At 36.4% G+C, this 18,413-nt stretch overlaps 1 protein-coding gene across 1 annotated transcript in view; it reads right to left on the bottom strand.

Annotated features, from left to right (window-relative positions):
* Positions 1 to 18,413, bottom strand: part of LOC107295716 (potassium voltage-gated channel subfamily H member 5) — a gene marked incomplete at its 3' end in the record, with an annotated part of 120,310 nt that overhangs the window by 88,630 nt on the left and 13,267 nt on the right. The window contains exons 4-5 of the mRNA XM_015825037.1: positions 5,968 to 6,083; positions 4,760 to 5,152 (exon numbers count right to left, since the gene is read on the bottom strand). Coding sequence (XP_015680523.1) covers positions 4,760 to 5,152; positions 5,968 to 6,083 — 509 coding nt within the window. The remainder of the gene's footprint in view (positions 1 to 4,759; positions 5,153 to 5,967; positions 6,084 to 18,413) is intronic.

The raw sequence follows: 18,413 nt of genomic DNA, 5'->3' as shown, positions 1-18,413 counted from the left end.
AGTTTGTCAGACTTCCATAGCCCTGGTTGAGAGTGACTGTTGTTAACCCGATTTTAAGTGATCCCCATAAGTGGACATTACAAAACGGAACATTTTTGTAAAAAAAAAATAGGTGAATTAAAGCCAACTGGGAAATTGTTCTTTGCTTAGAAAGGAGAAAGCTCCTTATCATTTGCTGTCTCTCTTCCTACGTCTTCATGCATCAGGTTAATGTGTTTGAAATTAATCCATAGGATAGGATTATTAAAGGTTTAGCTGGCATTGTCACGATCAGATTTTATAGGCTAATTATTTGCTTTGTGCGGGTATATGTGTGCACATACATATACATATACAGTATCTTTGAACATACAAATTTCTAAGAGGACAATGATGATGATTTATTTATTTAAGGGATTTGTGTGGCCACTCACTTAGAACACAACTCTGGTCAGCTGAACCAAAAACTATTTAAAAAACGGCAATTTAAAAAAGTATGCTTCAATATTCTTCCCAGAGATGCCTCAGCAATGATCCATAGGCTCCTATCACTCTGCCCTAAGTACAGGTTGTCCTTACAACAGTTCATTTAGTGACTGTTCAAAGTTACAACGGCACTGAAAAATGGAACTTATGCCATGTTAAATTAACTAAAGCAATGGCATATAAAGAAAACTTATATAAAATGTTTTATAGACGGCATATGACACCAGTGAGATTAGCAAAAATGTTTAAAAATACTTCAAACAAGTGTTGGAAATGCAAACAAAGACCAGGTACTTACTATCATATCTGGTGGACATGCCCAAAAGCAAAAAGATTTTGGGTAAAAATACATTTATGGTTGGAGAAAATGAATAAAAAACAAACTTTAAGCCAGAATTATTTTTGTTAGGAATAAAAGGAGCAAATTATAAGAAAGATTGTATATATTTAATTCTACATGTACTAACTGCAGCAAGAATTGTATTTGCCCAACATTGGAAAAATGAAAATTTACCAACTGAAGTATTAATTAAGAAAATTTTAGAGTGTGCAGAAATGGACAGATTGACTTTAAAGATAAAAGAGAAAGAAGACTCAGTGTATTTTAGAACATGGGATAATTTCTATCAATGGCTAGAAACATGAGTTAGAGAGAAAGGACTGTGATATGTAACTTTGAATATATATTAGTAAGAAGAAGACTATCGAGTGATTAATTAACATATTGTTTATGATAATTAACTATTATTTATTATTTCTTGTTAAACACATGTTTAGCATGTTAAACACATGTTTCCTAAATACTGAGAATGTCATTTGGAAAAACCCCAACCCTAACCCCAACCCCAACCCTAATCCTAACCCAAATCCCAACCCCAATCCCAATTCCACCTCATTCCTAACCCTATAAAAACTAATAAAATTTATTCAAAAAGGGACTTATGACCCTTTTTCACAGTTTACAACCTTAGCAGCATCCCCATGATCATGTGATTGAAATTCAGATGCCGGGCAACTGGTTCATATTTCTGACTTTTGCTGTGTCTCAGGGTCTTGTGATCACCTTTTGTGACCTTCTGACAAACAAAGTCAATGGTGAAGCCAGATTCACTTAACAACTTATCAGCTGCAGTGATTCACCTAAAAACTGTGGCAAGAAAAGTTGTAAAATGGAGTAAAACTCACTTAACAGATGTCAGAAATTGTGGTCGTAAGATGAGGACTACCTGCACCTGCTTTAGGAGCCAGATATTTATGTCCTTCCAGAAGACTAGAAGGATGGGAGCCTGGTAGTAGGGGTGGCCATAGAAAAAAGCATGATTGATTAATTAGATTTGTTATGACTGGGCAATCTCCAGATATTTAACTGGCCATGTTGCCTAGGATTGATAGTACTGTAGTCCGACACCACAGGATACAAGCCCTGGCATATATAAACAATGGCTTAGTTGTCAGCGGATTTATCCAATGTTGCCATTTAAAGACCTTCATGACAGAGGCTATTCTCGTCACATTCTGGCACATGAATTGAATTAATTAATAAGTACTTTGTAAGAAAATTCACCAATTTCATCTTAGCATTACAAAAGAAGAGAAATTATCTATCCACATTCTTCATACAATCTTAACTTCTTTTTCTTCATGTATTAAATGCCTCTCTGGAAGCAAGAACATAATAATTCATCCAGGGCTTTAGACAGCTGAATGGTTTGTATTAAATAATTAGATTCATGTTTGCCTGCTCTCAACTACTATTTTCCTAATAGTTTAAAATAGAATTTGACAATTATGGGATGATTTTAAATGTAGTTTTCAAATTTTAATGTACTTTTCATCTCTTTTATATGTTGAAGGCAGCCTTGAGGTTTGCAGGAGAAATAGCTCTGCATAGATCATGGAATTATATTCTTAGATAAGGATTTGATAAAGGGGTGGACATTTTTTTTTGTTGCCAAGGGAAGGAAAAAACATTTCAGCCTCCAAGCAACAGTTTCTGAAGGGGGAGAGGTCAAAATCTGCAAGAGGATGGGAGATCAAAGTTCCATTTTTTTACATATAATTTAGAAAATGAAGGGCTTGGAACACAACTCTGCATCTACTATTTTGTGGATCTGGACACTTACACAAATAAATGGTGCTATCTCCAGGAGCAATAACAGCATAATGGTGTGGAATCATAGTGGAATCATCACTGCATCATTAGGTAGAAATGAATATTTGCATGTTTTATGTGTATGAAAATCATGCCATTGACATCTAGCAATTGTCCAGCAAATTTCAATGATGAATCTCGAGGTATTTCAAGTGGGGCCACTGGAATTAATTAATTAATTAATCTAACAACTTTCTGTTCAGCAAAAGGCAGCTTCAAATTATATGGATTTTGATAGCAATCTTCATTAGAAGTCCCTCCCCAGTGATTCCTAAAAACTTGGTAGCTAGGATAAGAAGCTCCTAGGAGTGAGCAATATGAAAAAAGATAAAAACTCCTAGGTATTAGCAACTGGACTACAAATAGAAAATGAAAATAAGAGGAATAATAATAATATATAAAGCATGACATAATAGCAACATAGATGCATTGGAATATCTGCAAGAAATACATTTGCATGCAACAAGAATTGCTGGGACCACAAAATAGACAAAGTAATAGAAAATGAAGGTGCTAAATTGCTCTGGGACATTAGAATTCAAACAGATAAGCACCTGCCACATAACATTCCAGACTTAACAATTGTCAATAAGAAAGATAAAAAAAAATCTGGGTAATGGACATTGCAGTCCTGGAGACAGCAGAAGAAAAGGAAAGAACTGAAGAGAATCACAAAATATAAAGGCCTGAAAATACATGGCAAAACAAAGCAAAGATAGTGCCCATAGTTATAGGTGCCTTGGTTGCATTCCTAAAGCATTTGGAGCACCGATTGAGCACTGCTAGCATTGAAAAAATCAACAACAGTCAATTGTAAAAGAGAGCTTTACTTGGAACAGCTTACATCTTGCAATGATACCTTTAACACCATCAAACCACAACATCTGCCTAATGCAAGTCCTTAGGAAGGACTCAGTAAGTGAATAAAAATGTCAAATCTAGAGTCATCTGGCTGACTGTACTACCAACTTTAAGAATAACAGAACAGCAGAGTTGGAAGGGGCCTTGGAGGTCTTCTAGTCCGACCCCCTGCTCAGGCAGGAAGCTCTCTACCATTTCAGACAAATGATTATCTAATCTCTTCTTAAAAACTTCCAGTGTTGGAGAGTCACAACTTCTGGAGGCAAGTTGTTCCGCTTCATAATAACAATTTATTAAACTCTGATTGTGCTTCTAAACTTGATGTTTCTGATCAGGAGTTAATAGTTACAAAGTCGTGTTTGCAGATGACACCAAATTATTTAGAATGGTTTGTAATTGAGATATGAAGGGTTTGGAGGCTAAATCTTATGAAAAACACTGAAACTGGATATGTTTAGCCTAACAAAGCAAGAACTAAGAAAAGATACAACAGCAGTTTTATTGATCTGTCTGTCTATGTATCATCTATCAAATTTCTACACTGCACATATCTTCTAAATGACTCTGGATGGTTTACAATAAAAAAAAGTTTTCAGATACTTTAAGGGCTCTCACATGGGAGTGTGGATTTATTTTTCATAGCTCTAAGGGTAGGACAAGAATCAATATAGAGAAGCTTTACAAATGTAACATGATGGCCAATGACTCCAAAAGCTGTTAAAGGGGATTGTACCAAGTTATGGAGAATAAGGCTAGGAATAAATGCACATTGCACCCAGAACCACATGTAATTTGCCTTTCAAAATGAGCTGCAGAGATTCCTGAGCACTCCTGCACTCCTGCCACACTTATGAGTTTCTTAGAGGTATCTAGATGGCTACAAGGGAAAGAAGAGGGCCTGTAACAGGGGCATAGGGTGTGGGGTGTGGGGTGTGGGTGGGGTTCAAAAAAAATCAAGACCAAGGCTGCAACCATATGAATGTTTCTCACAGCAGCAACTTTCTGAATGGATCAATCACATGTTTTCAAGATTCCAATATGCCCCAATCCAAGAAATGCTGTCTGCCATTCTTGCTGCAATTTAAGTTCATGTGCTACTTTGTGAGACATTAAAAAACAAGACATGGTTTTCTTCTTTGTGATATAAGATTCTTGGAGTGCTATAAGATCTTCCATGAGATGTCATTCCTCAAAGCTAAACATTCTTAAGTGACATTTGATTATCTAAGAAAACTATAACAAGAATGATCAAACAGATTACAATAAAGTGATATTGCTTACCTCATCTACATTCTCAAAGGCATTGATGATGTCATAAGGTAAACATGACAAGAGGTCTATCACAAACCAGGTTTTCAGGTAATTCATCCTGATGAGTTTGGGATCAGATATTACCTCTCCACCAGGTCCAACAAAGGTGGTATGAAAATTCAAAACTATATCCACCAGAAAAATAACATCTACCACACTATCCAGGACCAACCAAGCAATGTTGTTCTGCTTTGTTTTGAAGGAAACGTTGTAAGGAACCATGATGGCTGTGTAGAAGGTGAGAATTAAGATGACCCAGTCCCAAGTGGTCTTAAAAGCACAGTAGTGTAAAATTATATGTGGTGGAGTCTTTGGGGCCTCTTGCTTATATTGTGGAAGGATATCAGAACCCAGCTGGAGAACCTTCAACGAAAGATACATAGATATTAGAACAATGCACTTCAGAACAGATAAAATAAATTATAGGTGAATTAAAATGAAAAAAATCTAGACTTACTCATACCCAACTCCAGAGGTGCATGAGTATTTGGAAGAATTTTTGGAATTCTTCATTACACCCATGCAACACCACTACTCTGTGATTTACACTGGTTCACAGTAGGCTTGCCAGTACAATTCAAGGTGCCACTCATCACTTAAAAAGCTCTCCATCACCTGGGGTCAGGCTACTTGTGTGGCTGCCTTCCTCCAACTGTTTCTACTTATCCAACAGATTTAGTAGAGAGGGCATGCTCTAGGGGCCAGCTATAAAAAAATATTGTATTATTGGATCTAAGAGTTGTGCCTTCTCAGTGATAGCCCTTGCCCTGTGGAACACTATCAACCTAGAGTTTCAGATGACCCCAATTTTGAAAATCCAATTTGCTATTTCCCCAGGCATTTGGATTAGGTAGTTAGAAGCTTTTATTTTTGTATTTTTATTGTCTGTCCTTGAATGTCAGGGATTATATATGGAGAGTTATTCAATGTTTTAATTCTTGCAAGCTGCCCAGAATAACCTCTGTGAGACGGGTGGCTATATAAACCAAATGAATTAATGATAGTTCAGGACAACATGAGTATTACTATGATGTTCCTGTTCCATTCTCCCCAACCTTTCATTGTCTCCTTCCTTAAGCTCTTTGTACCACAATATCTTTTCTAGGGTGTTTACATGGTACTAGATCCCACAATCATAAAAGGTAACACTTTCCTTTTATGCGTCAATAAACACTTACTTCAGCTAACCGAGAGTGCTTATGGATCACTTCAGCTTTGTTCATGGGAGTTAGCTGCTGCAGAACACTCCGGCTGTTTGTCAAAGCTCGCGTCAAACGGGCAAACTTTGTCCAGCCTGAGGGGAAAAAATGTTTTGGGCCATGAATAACCATGACTCACCTATCATTTAGGAACAAAAAAGCATAACAGTTTTCAATGTTGACGATGTTATTCAGATGTTATTCATGCAGTTCAACACAGAATATTTAGGGCTATAATAGTCAATTACAGTTACCATTTGGTGATGATTAAAATATTTGTGAAGTGACAAAAGATATATTGTTCAAATTTGGCTCTGAACAATTTGGTATTATTGAAATGCAGAACTAGTTGAATGTGTGTATACATGAATAGTAGTTTGTGACAATATATCCAACATTTTTCTTCATTTTATATATAACATATGTAACAGTCCAAAATTATTCTCACTAAATAGGAGTTAGTATAATAAAAATAACACTTTTAAAAAAAAATCCTCAAAACTGCAGGCATAAAATATAAACATACAACTGTATCAGTGGATCAAGTTAGTTAAGCCCCATCATGTTCAGCCTTGACTGAATACAGATGCTTATCACTTTCACCTATCTCCAGCAGTAACCATTCCAAGGACATTCCATAGTCTTTTTGATCTAATCCAGCCACCTTTTCCATTGTCTTCCAAAGCATCAGAAAGCAAGACAAGAAACAATGGATGGAAACTATCCAAGGAGAGAAGCAAGCTAGAACTAAGGAGAAATTTCCTAACAGTGAAAACAATCAACCAATGGAATGGCTTGCCTCCAGAAGTTGTGGGTGCTCCTCCAGAAGTTGTGGGTGCTCCATCACTAGAGGCTTTCAAAAAGAGACTGGACAGCCATTTGTCAGAAATGGTATAGGGTCTCCTGCTCGAGCAGGGGGTTGGGCTACCTCCAAGATCCTTTCCAACTCTGTTATTCTATGTTCTATTTTTTCCAACTTTGCCAAATATGATATTTTTTTCTAGTCAATAATATGTTTTTCTAGTCAATCACATGCCCCAAAATGTGAGTTTTTCCTTGCTGATCATCAACTTTGGGGAGCAATCTGCCTTTATTTAGTTCAGCACTAATTGATTGATTCTTCCTGCAATTTGCTATCTCTGCATCCATAATTCACTATCATCTATCTTTTTTCTCTTGATTTTTGTTAGTGTCCAGCTCCCACTGCTGTACATTACTTCTGGAAAGTCCACTATCTTTACAATTCTGATCTAATCCATCATTATCTTATATAATTTGTCATTGACTATTATGTAGGATCATCTCATCTCTGCTTCTCCACTTTTATGTATTCTAGAGCTCAAGAATATAAAACTCTCTGCCCTCTTCACTTCTTCAGCTTTGACTGTAAGTGCAGGAACCATGCAAGTTGATTGTCTTCTTAATAATTAACACAAATCTTCCCATGTTTGTGTTCATAATGAACTCTTTTAAGTCCTCTTTACTTTTGCTAACAAAAAGGTCTCCTTACATCTCAAATGTTCATGTTTCACCCCCCACCCCCAGTTTTGGTTTCATCTGCTATCTCTCCTAATCCTGCAATTTTTATTCACTGTATATTATCATTGTTGAAATGAAAGCAAATACTCCTAATCTTCTAGTATTTGCACCAGAGTTGAGTAGAGGGGAAGCTCTAAAGAGGTTTCCTCAAAGCATGTTTCTATAACATTAAATAGTGGTTCATCAATCCATCCCAATCAGACTTCTTTCTATACAGACATTTTTCTTGACTGAACTCTAGAATTCATAGAATTTGGGGTATTATTTACAAAGTGTTAAGTCCAAATAGTGGTATACCAAGGACACTTTTCACTGATTTTTAAAAAAAGCCAAATAGGGTCATTGGGCAGTGTTTAGACGATAGATCATCAGGAAATATCCAGGCTATAGCATATACTGGGAAGATTGGGGGGGGAATACTCTCTGGAAGAAGACAATAGCAAATTATTTCTGTATTGTTGTAAAGAAAACATTGTTAAAGTGCCATGAAAATATCTGGTGTCAAGAGTAATTCAAATGTAACTTTAATTTTACAAGGCTTTAGAAAGTTGTCCCAGGTATTAGAGGAGGCAACAATACTTTGGTACCTACATACAAAAGGCTGAGATGAACACAGGCCTAAATACTTAAATATTTAAGTAATACAATAATATTCTCCATCATCAAGTATTAGCTGGACTTGGAAGACAAAATAAAGGTTAAAACAATTGGTTTCTTTTAAATTATATCATGTGTTGTTATTGGGAGAACATCAAAAGAGTGTTAAGCACTAAGATTTACTTTTCAGATAGAGGATCTTAAAGTTGGAAAAGTGTCCTAGCTCAATAACAGTGCAAAATTAGCTTCTGGGACAATATAAGCCATTCAGTGGGTGATTTCTATCTACCTGTCTGTCGGTCCGTCCATCCATCCAAAGTATACAAAACCCATCTATCCAAGAAATTTTAGGTGGTGTACAAGATAAAAACAAAGAATTCCATTACACTAAAATAAAAACAAATAAAATCATACTGTGACTCAATAAAGCCACAAAACTACCAATCATGTACACCCATACCAGAGCCCCATGGTAACTTCCCAACCTCAACACCTGGGGGAACAGCCAGGTCTTCACAGCTTTGCAAAAGGCCAATGAGGCCAGTAAAGTAAGGTTGTCTATCATTCAGGAGGCAGGCTGTCCTATAAGGCAGGTACTGTGAAAGAGAAGGCATGATTCCAAGGATCGGCGGCAAAATGTCACTATTTTATTGATGGTGCTTGGAGCATGCACATTTTGCCAGATCTGGTGAGTAGATAGAAATTACTGGGGAAAGGAGGCCATGCCACATAGGGTTTTAAACACCTTGAATTGCACCCAGAAACTTAATGGAAGCCTATCCAGTTCACATAACAGCAGTGCTACGTGGGGGTACAGTGGTGTATCCAAAACTGTGGATGCCGCTGCATTCTAGATGTGCTAAAGCTTCTGAATGCTCTTCAAGGTCAGCCCCAAGTAGAACACATAACAGTAGATTTGATGTAAAATACAGTTATAAGATCTTCATGTAGAAATACCTCCTTTTCTCAAATCAGCCTTGCATTTCAGGAACAAGAAGATAACCCGTAATTCTAGCACAATACTGTATGCTGTCTATGACTCCTCCATTTGTCTGAATTATCTCGGCTTAGTCAGCTATTTTGAATTTTTGATGACAGATGGTCGGTTGGTCAGACAAGATTTATTCCCAGAAGTTTAGATCATTAATCTGGGTAGTGATCAGATTAAAGCTTTTAACATTTTACTTTGTGCTGTTTGTATATGGAATGACAGAATAGGCCTTCATATTGCCCCTTTTCTTTAATCTTTCAGTGCTTAGGCAATGTTTCTGTTTAAGTTGACATATTGAAGAAAACAATTCCTATTATGTATCTGCATGAAAAATGCTGCACTAAGTCTGCAGCTATCAATGTAGCAATGCTTCTAATAGATCTCAACATCCATTTTCAACATGAAAAGTATCCACTTGGTATTGAAGATAAGTAACAACAGTGTTTGCAAGCATTACTGCCAAATTTTTATTAGACAAAGATGAAACCAGCAGATGAATTATATAACTGATGTGTAATTAAACCAAGTACATATAATAATAGGCAGGTAAAGCATAATAGATAATACTGTAGTGCACTGAATAGAGCTGTATATCCTGCATATCTTTTTCCTCCCATATCTGTGTGCATTGTATTTTGGATGAGCTTATATACTGAACCTATATGTCATGTCTGATTTTAGCTTTGTGCAATGCATGAACCTAATCACTGTGGTTTTAAACCATTCTTTATAGCTTAATGGAAAATGAAATTTCAGCTGGTGTCAGCATGTTGACTCATATTGACTTGTGGAATAAAAAGTAGAATTTTTGGACATGACCCACTAAAATAATCATGATGATTATTAGTGAAAAATGGGACATGGAGAAACAAGTGAGAGACATCAGCACACTCAGGGAAACCCTAAAGTTTTCAATAAAGGTGTATGTGTGAAAGTGCCTGAGTAAGCAAATGAGTCGGTGAATAAAGGAGTGAGAGAATATACTGTATCTCTATATTTATCTCCAAGCCTCAACGAGAATGGAGAAAGTCTAAGTATACTGACACTGAGAAGTATGTTGAGAGAAATGACATGGCATGCTAGCAAACATTTATGTTTAAGTTTTTTTTAAATCCTGCCTCTATTATTTTTATAAATAACTCAAAGTGGCAAACATACCTAATACTTTTTCCTTCTCCTATTTTCTCCACAACAACAACAACCCTGTGAGGTGTGTTGGGCTGAGAGAGAGTGACTGGCTCAAGGTCTCATGACTAAGACAGGACTATAATTCACAGCCTCCTAGTTTCTAGCCCGGTGCTTAAACTACTAGACCAAATACAGTTGGCTGGACAGATCCTGCAGAATCGTCTTATTGAGAGATGAAAATATGCTACAACATTTTATTGCAGGTCCACCTTGTTCCTTATGGAGATTAAATGGAAGATTGTTGCAGAAAGAAATAGAAATGAAAGATTGCAAAAAGAACTTGAAATAATTTTTGAGAATAATCTTAATACAGACATAGATATAAGAATGGTTTAGGATGCAAGTAAAGCTTTTATAAGCAGACATTTTATACAGCATAATAGCAAGCTCAAAAAAAAAGAAAGAGAAAACACAAGCAATGTTAGATGAAATAAAAATGAAAGAAGAAAAGTATTTAATAAAAAAGTAGGTAATGGTTAACAATTTAAGTTGTTAGAACAAGAGTATGGTGAATATAAGATGAAATCAAGAGAACAATTGGCTGCAGAGGGATTTAATTTTCATTGGTTTTGTATAATGGAAATAATAGAAAGATTCAAGGCAGATAACAGGACATTTGGAATTGAACAACAAAGGACAGAATTTTGAAGACAAATTATGTGCAAATGATAAACATGCAATTGCCAAAACTTATAAATCCTTGCTGAAATGTAAAATGGAGGATGAACAAGTGAAAGAATGTATGATAAAATAGGCTAAGAATTTTGACATAACGTATTGTTGGAACAGTGGAAAAAGTGGTTGAAAGGACTGAAATTCTTAATTCTTATAACTTAAAAAAGAATTTCTACAAAAGTACGTAACATTGGTATATGACTCCCAAAAAAATTATCCAGAATGTGTACGTGTACTTCAAATTTATGCTGGAAAAGTGGGCAACATGAAGGGTCATTTTATCATGTCTAAACTTCTAAAAAAAAACAACCAGAAAATCTTGGGTTCAAATACTTACATTGATTCAAACAAATGTTAAAGACTAAGATTCAACTGAAAACAGAACTATTATCTTGGGGACTAATGACAGACAACTAGAAAAGAGCCCCAAAGGACTATGTTTATATATGATCACTATTGTGAGACTATTATATGCACAAAAATGGAAAGACTGACATACTCACAATGGGGGAATTGTTGATGAAGATGATGGAACTAGTAGAGATGGCAAAATCAACTTGTTTGCTTAAAGAAAGATTCAAATATTACATGTATTAGTGGTTGGAAGCCCCTTATGGACTTCTTGTTGGAGAAAAAGAATTGATTTCTGATTTGTAGATTTGAATATTAAAAGGGGTAGTTTACAGAAGGAGAAAATTATAAGGTAACCTTAGAGAGGGTACAATGTAAATGCATTTATAACTGCTGTCCAAAAAATTGGAAGCCACTTCCTTATAATCTTTTTTTTCTTTCCTTTCCCTTTCGGCCTTTCCTTTCTTTTTCTCTCTTTTCTTTCTTTGTTACGACTTTTCAACTTTTTTTCTTATATTTTTATTGTTTTTAATCTTGTTAGAAACATATTTAAACATACAATATACAGTCTAATTAATAGTATACATCTTTGTTGAAAAATTCAAACTAGTTTAATTAAGCAAACTAACCCATTCAGCCAATAAAAATTGGACACCGTTGAAGGATATTCTGTTCTCCACACTCAGAACACTACACTAAGGGGTTCTTCCTCTGTTCAGATGCTATTGAATAGCAGCTGTTAGCCCCAAGGCTCTTCCATCTCAGTGGTACAGAGCTGTTGGCACAGTTAATATGTTCAAGAAAAAAAAAAGTTCCCTCATTTAACATTTTAGCTGCTCAAAATTGTTGTTCCCGACCTTTTGTGGTAAGATGCTCAGAAGGTGGCATCAATTTGACCTCGTTTTGACTAGCAAATGCAGAAGCATGGACTCATCCTAGCCTTGAAGGGAAAATCTTCCCCTCTCTCTCTCTCCCCTCCTTATTCCAGTCAGAACCCAATTGTGCTCATTTATACACTCTTTCAAATCAATGAGCCATTCTGGAATTCATTTCTTGTGCAGTGGTTTAACAGGACATGGAGGGAAGGACTATGTTTCCAGCCTTTCTTGTTCATTTAGGCCAGGGGTAGGCAACCTTGGCTCTTTTATGACTCGTGGACTTCAACTCCCAGAATTCCCGAGCCAGCTAAGCTGGCTCGGGAATTCTGGGAGTTGAAGTCCACGAGTCATAAAAGAGCCAAGGTTGCCTACCCCTGATTTAGGCTAATGAAAGTAAAATACTGTGCATGACAAAATTTGATAGAGCAATTTGCCATTATGTCATCCTGACTCCCAAACTTTAACATAGAATCCTAAGGTTGGAAGAGATCTGGGAGTTCTTATATTTCGACCCTATGTCCAGAACACACCATCCAGGACAAATGGCAATCCAGCCTTTCCATGGAAACCTCCAGTGACGGAGCAACCACCACTCAAGATGGCTAGCTGTTCCATTACTCTCAGGAGCTAGGGAGAACATAAGACATGCCCTTCCATTGGTTGCTTATCTGAATATCCTGTTTATGAACTATGAACAAAAAGTTAGAAAAGCTTTAATCTAGCACAAAGAAAACCAGTCGGTTTCCTTTTATTTAGTTCAGTGCTTCGGGAACCATCTACTGTTTTCTGATAATCAGACAGCTCTGAAATTATATCCTTTTTCTAGACAATAATCTCAGGCTTTCAGATCAGAAAAATTATCAGATGGCTTGATAATGTCGAGGCAGTAAAGCTAATCAGTTAGAAGACAAAAAGCAACAGCAACCCAAGAATGATTTCAGCATTTTGAATTTCCCTCTTACTCCTATTTATTGGATCACACGCTATAATAGACAATAAATTCTAGGGTCAGTTTGTGGTGTTGCTTTTTCCTCAACACTGATTTTTCACTAGATTAAGATTATATCTGACTGTTCCAAAATAGAATGCCTTTTCAATGACACTGCACACATAGTTTATGGATGCAAAGAGGAGTCAGGAAAATGTTGAAGAAATCTGTTGAAGAAAAAACAGAGATGCTCAGGTGTAACTGAAACAAAATATTGTGAACTTTTTATAAATTATTTTCCTTCTTCCAAAGTAATTTTAATCTTTCACATTGACAGCTATACAAAGGAAGTTAGGATGGAATGAAGCTTTGGGAAAAGGGTTTTCCAAGTTACACCTGTATCCATGGAAAGATCCATGGACATAGATCTACCACATACATGGTCCCCACTTATGGAGTATCCCAACTGAGTCATTTAAAAATCTAAACAGGAAAGGATAATACATGGGGAAGATATAATTGACTTCCTGGTCTGTATAATATGAAATCTTGGAAATAGCAAGGACTCCAATTAAGTTAAGCAAGCTAGACATTATTTGTATTTATCCAGGACTGGTAAGTGAGTTTAGACTATTTTGAGAATGTACATTTTAAGGGTTCCAGGAAGTGAAATCACATTCAGATTTGAAATCAGGAGACTAAAAAGTATTAAATAAATTTCCCTTTAAAATTAGTTTCAAAACAGTGTATATAAACAAATATTACATGAGAAAGCATTGGATCATATATGGCAATATTTTTTCAAACAAAAATCCAGAAATTCTGGTATTCTAAACAAACTAAAACACACAATGGAGAAAGTAAATTTCAGGAGCTTTAGAAAATATGATATGCACAGTGAGAATACTTGACTCAAAAGTTTAGTCTGATAGCTAATTGAATTGCCACTTTTTCCTAATTAATTCGATAATCTAAACTTTTTCCTAATTAATTCGATAATCTAAACTGAATCAGTTCAGTCTGGCTGTTGATGAACTGAAGCAATGTTGAATTGAACCGCTCACCCCTAAAAAAACTAACTTTTCCTCAAGGATGTTCAGAAGCTCAGGAAAGACTGTGGCATTTGCTTTTGGTAAGCTTCAGCATAACCCTTTTGATTAATTCTCAAAACAAGCCAATCATAAAAAGCCCTTGTAGCAAAGTCGTGCATCAGATCATGCATCTTGTCAGTTGGGACAGAGTATTATTGATTGTACACCATGTGTATTATTCTGACTACATCTACTGTATCTCTTTGGCCTTCCTTTCTTCATCTACCTAATCTGGAGCCCTTACAACAAGACCAATGCCTGACATTGGATCGTCCATGTTTATACAGAAATGGTAGTATGGGTGGGAAGAGAAGCAACCCAAATTGAGCCAGACCTGTATCTGAGAAAGTAAGTGTTCAATTTTCTCAGTCTATATTTTCCCCTTCCAGAGCTCCTTGAGCACACAGTTAGTCCTCGACTTACAACCACAACTGAGCCCAAAATTTTTGTTGCTAAGTGAAATATTTGTTAAGTGAATTTTGCCCCATTTTATAACCTTTCTTGCCACAGTTGTTAAGTGAATCACTGCAGTTGTTAAATTAGTAACATGGTTGTTAGATGAATCTGGTTTTCCCATTGAATTTGTTTGTCAGAAGGTTGCAAAAGGTGATCCCATGACCCCGGGACACCGCAACGGTCCTAAATGTGAGTCAGTTGCCAAGCATCTGAATTTTGATCATGTGACCATGGGAATGCTACAACAGTCATAAATATGAAAAATTGTCATAGGTCACTTTTTTCAGTGCCATTGTAACTTCAAACTTTTGTAAGTTGTAAGTCAAAGACTACCTGTACTATATACCACCTCCCTGTATTTATTCTCATTGTGAATTAGTCATTGTTTATTTTATTTTTTTATTATTTTACTTCTGTTCTGTTTACATGCCTTTCATTTTTCTTCCTTTTTGTTATTGTAAGCCACCTAGAGTAGCCCTACAGCAAGATAGGTGCCAAATAAATGTAACAAAATAAATATTCTCTTCCTCTTTTAGCTAATGAAAATACAAAAGGGAGAGTGGGAAGAGATTAGATAGATCAAAAATTTAAGAAGCAGAGGCACTCTGAATTCAAATTCAGAAANCACACACACACAGAAACACCATCAGGGTAAACAACCTGCAAATAAAAAAACATCACTTTGAGCTATAAAACAGTTTTGTGTTTGCTTTGGACATCAAACTCTCTCCTTTGGAGTCATGAATCAAACAACCAGCTTTCTAATAATGGGCAGCATTAAGTGAGGTTGGCAGCTGGAAATCTGAGCAAAACACAGTGCAGCATTTTTGTACAGAAGAGAAGCAAATTTGTGGCGCTCATTCTAAGACACTCTAAAACAGAGGTGAAGAACCAACAGATACCCAGATGTTGCTGAAAATCTTTGGCAACCTGATTAGTAGTGATGGATGAGTACAGAAGATTCTCATTTCTCTTTATAATAAGCTAAGGCTGCAAGATGGAAGCTGAAACATAACATTTTACATAAACTATATTTTGTCATGCAAAAGATAAGACCGGCCCTTCCATGGCCCAATGAAACAGATTGAGATAAGTGGGGAATTGAGCCAATGCTTCCAACCTCTGGAGCAGCAGTGATTCTATATGTTTCAAATTCTTCTGCTGCTCTAAAAGGTCCCTTAAAAGATGTTCAGAGGCCTGAAGGCCAGAAGTAAATGGGAATACTATAATTATGCCTACAAGAAAGTGGGACCACAAGGAGCGTGACCTGATTCAGGTGACAGATTATCTTGAGCTATCCTTGGCTACATGGCCAAAATAATTTGATCTCTTCCAAAGATTGTGACCTCCATTCCTTTTTTTGGAGTATTTTCAGCATCTCCTCATTGGGAAGTGCGGACTTCAGTTTCTCTCTATTCTAAGGCAGTGCCTTAAAGATTGCTTTGCTATTTCAAGGCTGATACAGGTTTTGTCTTATTGCCTTATTATTAGCAGATTTGCTTTGCCAAAAAGCCAGTCGTGACTTACTCTCTTCTTAAAACATTAGCATAGGTCTATTGAGTTGCAATTAACCTCTTTGTCATGGTTTGTCTCATTTTAGAGTGGGGAAAATAATGAAAGCATTTAAATCAATGTGTCAAGAGTTGCATTTGCAATCACAATCGGCAGCAAAAATGCTTAAGTTAAAAATGGTATACAGTACAGGGTCTAACTCAGGATCTAAAGACTCTGGGAGGGCAATTATATAATTTGCCCATTGATCTCTGCCCATGCAAGTACAAGTGTACGTGACACCATAGACATGAAATAAGTCACCCTGCTCATGTTCCAATCCATCACACAACAGTTAACAGAAATGTAAACACACCAATATGTGCCCTGATGGAAGTAAAGCATATTCAGATCACGCAAGGTTAGAGAGAAACAGCTAGAAAGCATCAATAGCAACAGGAAAAAAACAAGAACAACAATGGGGAAAATAATCCAAACATTTAAAGATTTTACAAGTGTTATAAATACACAATATCTGTCCTGCTTAATCAAAGCAATGATCCAGCTTACTTAATGTCCTGTTTCCAAATGTGAGTTTATGTGTGAGTGAATTCAAGTCAGTTTTTGACTCCTAGTTCCTGCCAGACAAATCCCTATAGTTTTCATGGCAAGGTTTTTCAGAATTGGCTTGCCATTTCATCCTTGTTCTTAAGACTGAGAAAGAGTAACTGGCCCAAGGTCACCCAACTAGTCTTGTAAGTAAGGAGGGACTAGAATTCATAGTCTCCCAGTTTCTACCCTTCACTATTATACCAATCTGGTTCTTTGTATCAGCTATAGAACTTCAGGAAAACTATATGCATCACTCCTCTTTTATTGTTCATTTACAGTTGCAGTGTGAATCTCCTGGGACCAGCAAGCCTATCAACAAATTCCTTGATCGCTGCCAGACTCCCTATTCCATCTGATATTTTTAAAAAAATATATAGTTTTCTTTTTCTTTTTAATTAAAAAAATAAGAATCAAATGGGAAGAAGGCATACATGATTTTAGAAACTGGAACAAGAAAGTGGTAAAAGTTCAGTGCTCTGACCAAAAGTGTATTCAACTGTACAGGAAAAAAAAGATCAAAACTTCCAGGAAACTGAACGGATTAACAGGAAGCAACTTCACAGGAAGCCTTCTGATAAGTGGATGTTTTGTGTCTGACTACACTCATCAAGGGAGAAACTCTGAAAGAGCTATACATTGTTCCAATTATGCTCGCCGGTTTGAAACAAGAAAGAAGGGTCAGCATGAATCCTGAGTAGTGTTTATGGAAACCACAGTTGACACTAGACAATTTCTTCTTCGGAAACCATGACAACCATGAGCTCTAGGTACAATATTTTTAAATGAAAGTTTGGATTCTTGAGATTCTAACAGGACTCCATAGAACACCTGAAAGGAAAGGCTGGGAAAGGTCTTGGGCAGTTTTCAGACAGGCTCAGTGCCCCTATGTCTCCTTTGCTTCCGATAATAGCAGAATACATACAAATTCAGCAGGTGAAGATTTTCTCTAGCATGGGCAGAGTGGAAAACACTATCTAAATTTGTGACTGAGATGACCCGAAGCAAAAGAGGAGGTTGAATGAGGCCTGCCCTTTGCAGTAGAGTGCATCCACACTGCTTTGAAAGAAGAAACAGCACAAATAGTTCACTGGTAGCTTAAATGGGACCAAGTTTTACGACTGGAAGAATATGAAACTTTTCAAATGATGGAGCACCTGTCAGCAGGCCAAAGGCAAAGTTATTTAGTTTCTCTGCCTGTAGCTAGTTATCAGCATTTGAAGAGTAGCAGGAAATACTTCAAATCATCTGTGACATTCTACATGATGGCAGCTCATTAAAATCACAAATTACACATTTTCAAATTATCATCCCCTTCCATTTTTTTAAACAATGCACCATTTTCGGTTAAATGTTTTCAGGATTGACTAATATCCATCCATTGGGTTTGCATATTACATTTTAGCCCAGAAACTAAGAAGCAGCTCCTTTTCTAAGTTACAAACCTTAAAGAAGCATAACTTAAAAAGAAGTGGTGTGTTGCAAAAGATTCAGAGAAATTCTAAACTGTTGTGGGGGGAGAAGGAATAAATGGGAATGTAAAACTTGCCTAGTGTGGACTGAGCTTACTTAATGGTTAATACGGTTGATAGGATTTGCAAGGAGTTGGAAAAACAAGAAGGCTTCCTACT

The sequence above is a fragment of the Protobothrops mucrosquamatus genome, unplaced genomic scaffold, assembly GCF_001527695.2.
Source record: "Protobothrops mucrosquamatus isolate PMUCROS unplaced genomic scaffold, P.Mucros_1.0 scaffold2455, whole genome shotgun sequence".
Classification (NCBI taxonomy): domain Eukaryota; kingdom Metazoa; phylum Chordata; class Lepidosauria; order Squamata; family Viperidae; genus Protobothrops; species Protobothrops mucrosquamatus.
The sequence above is the reverse complement of the archived record's forward strand: the minus strand, read 5'-3'. Positions and strand labels throughout refer to the sequence as shown.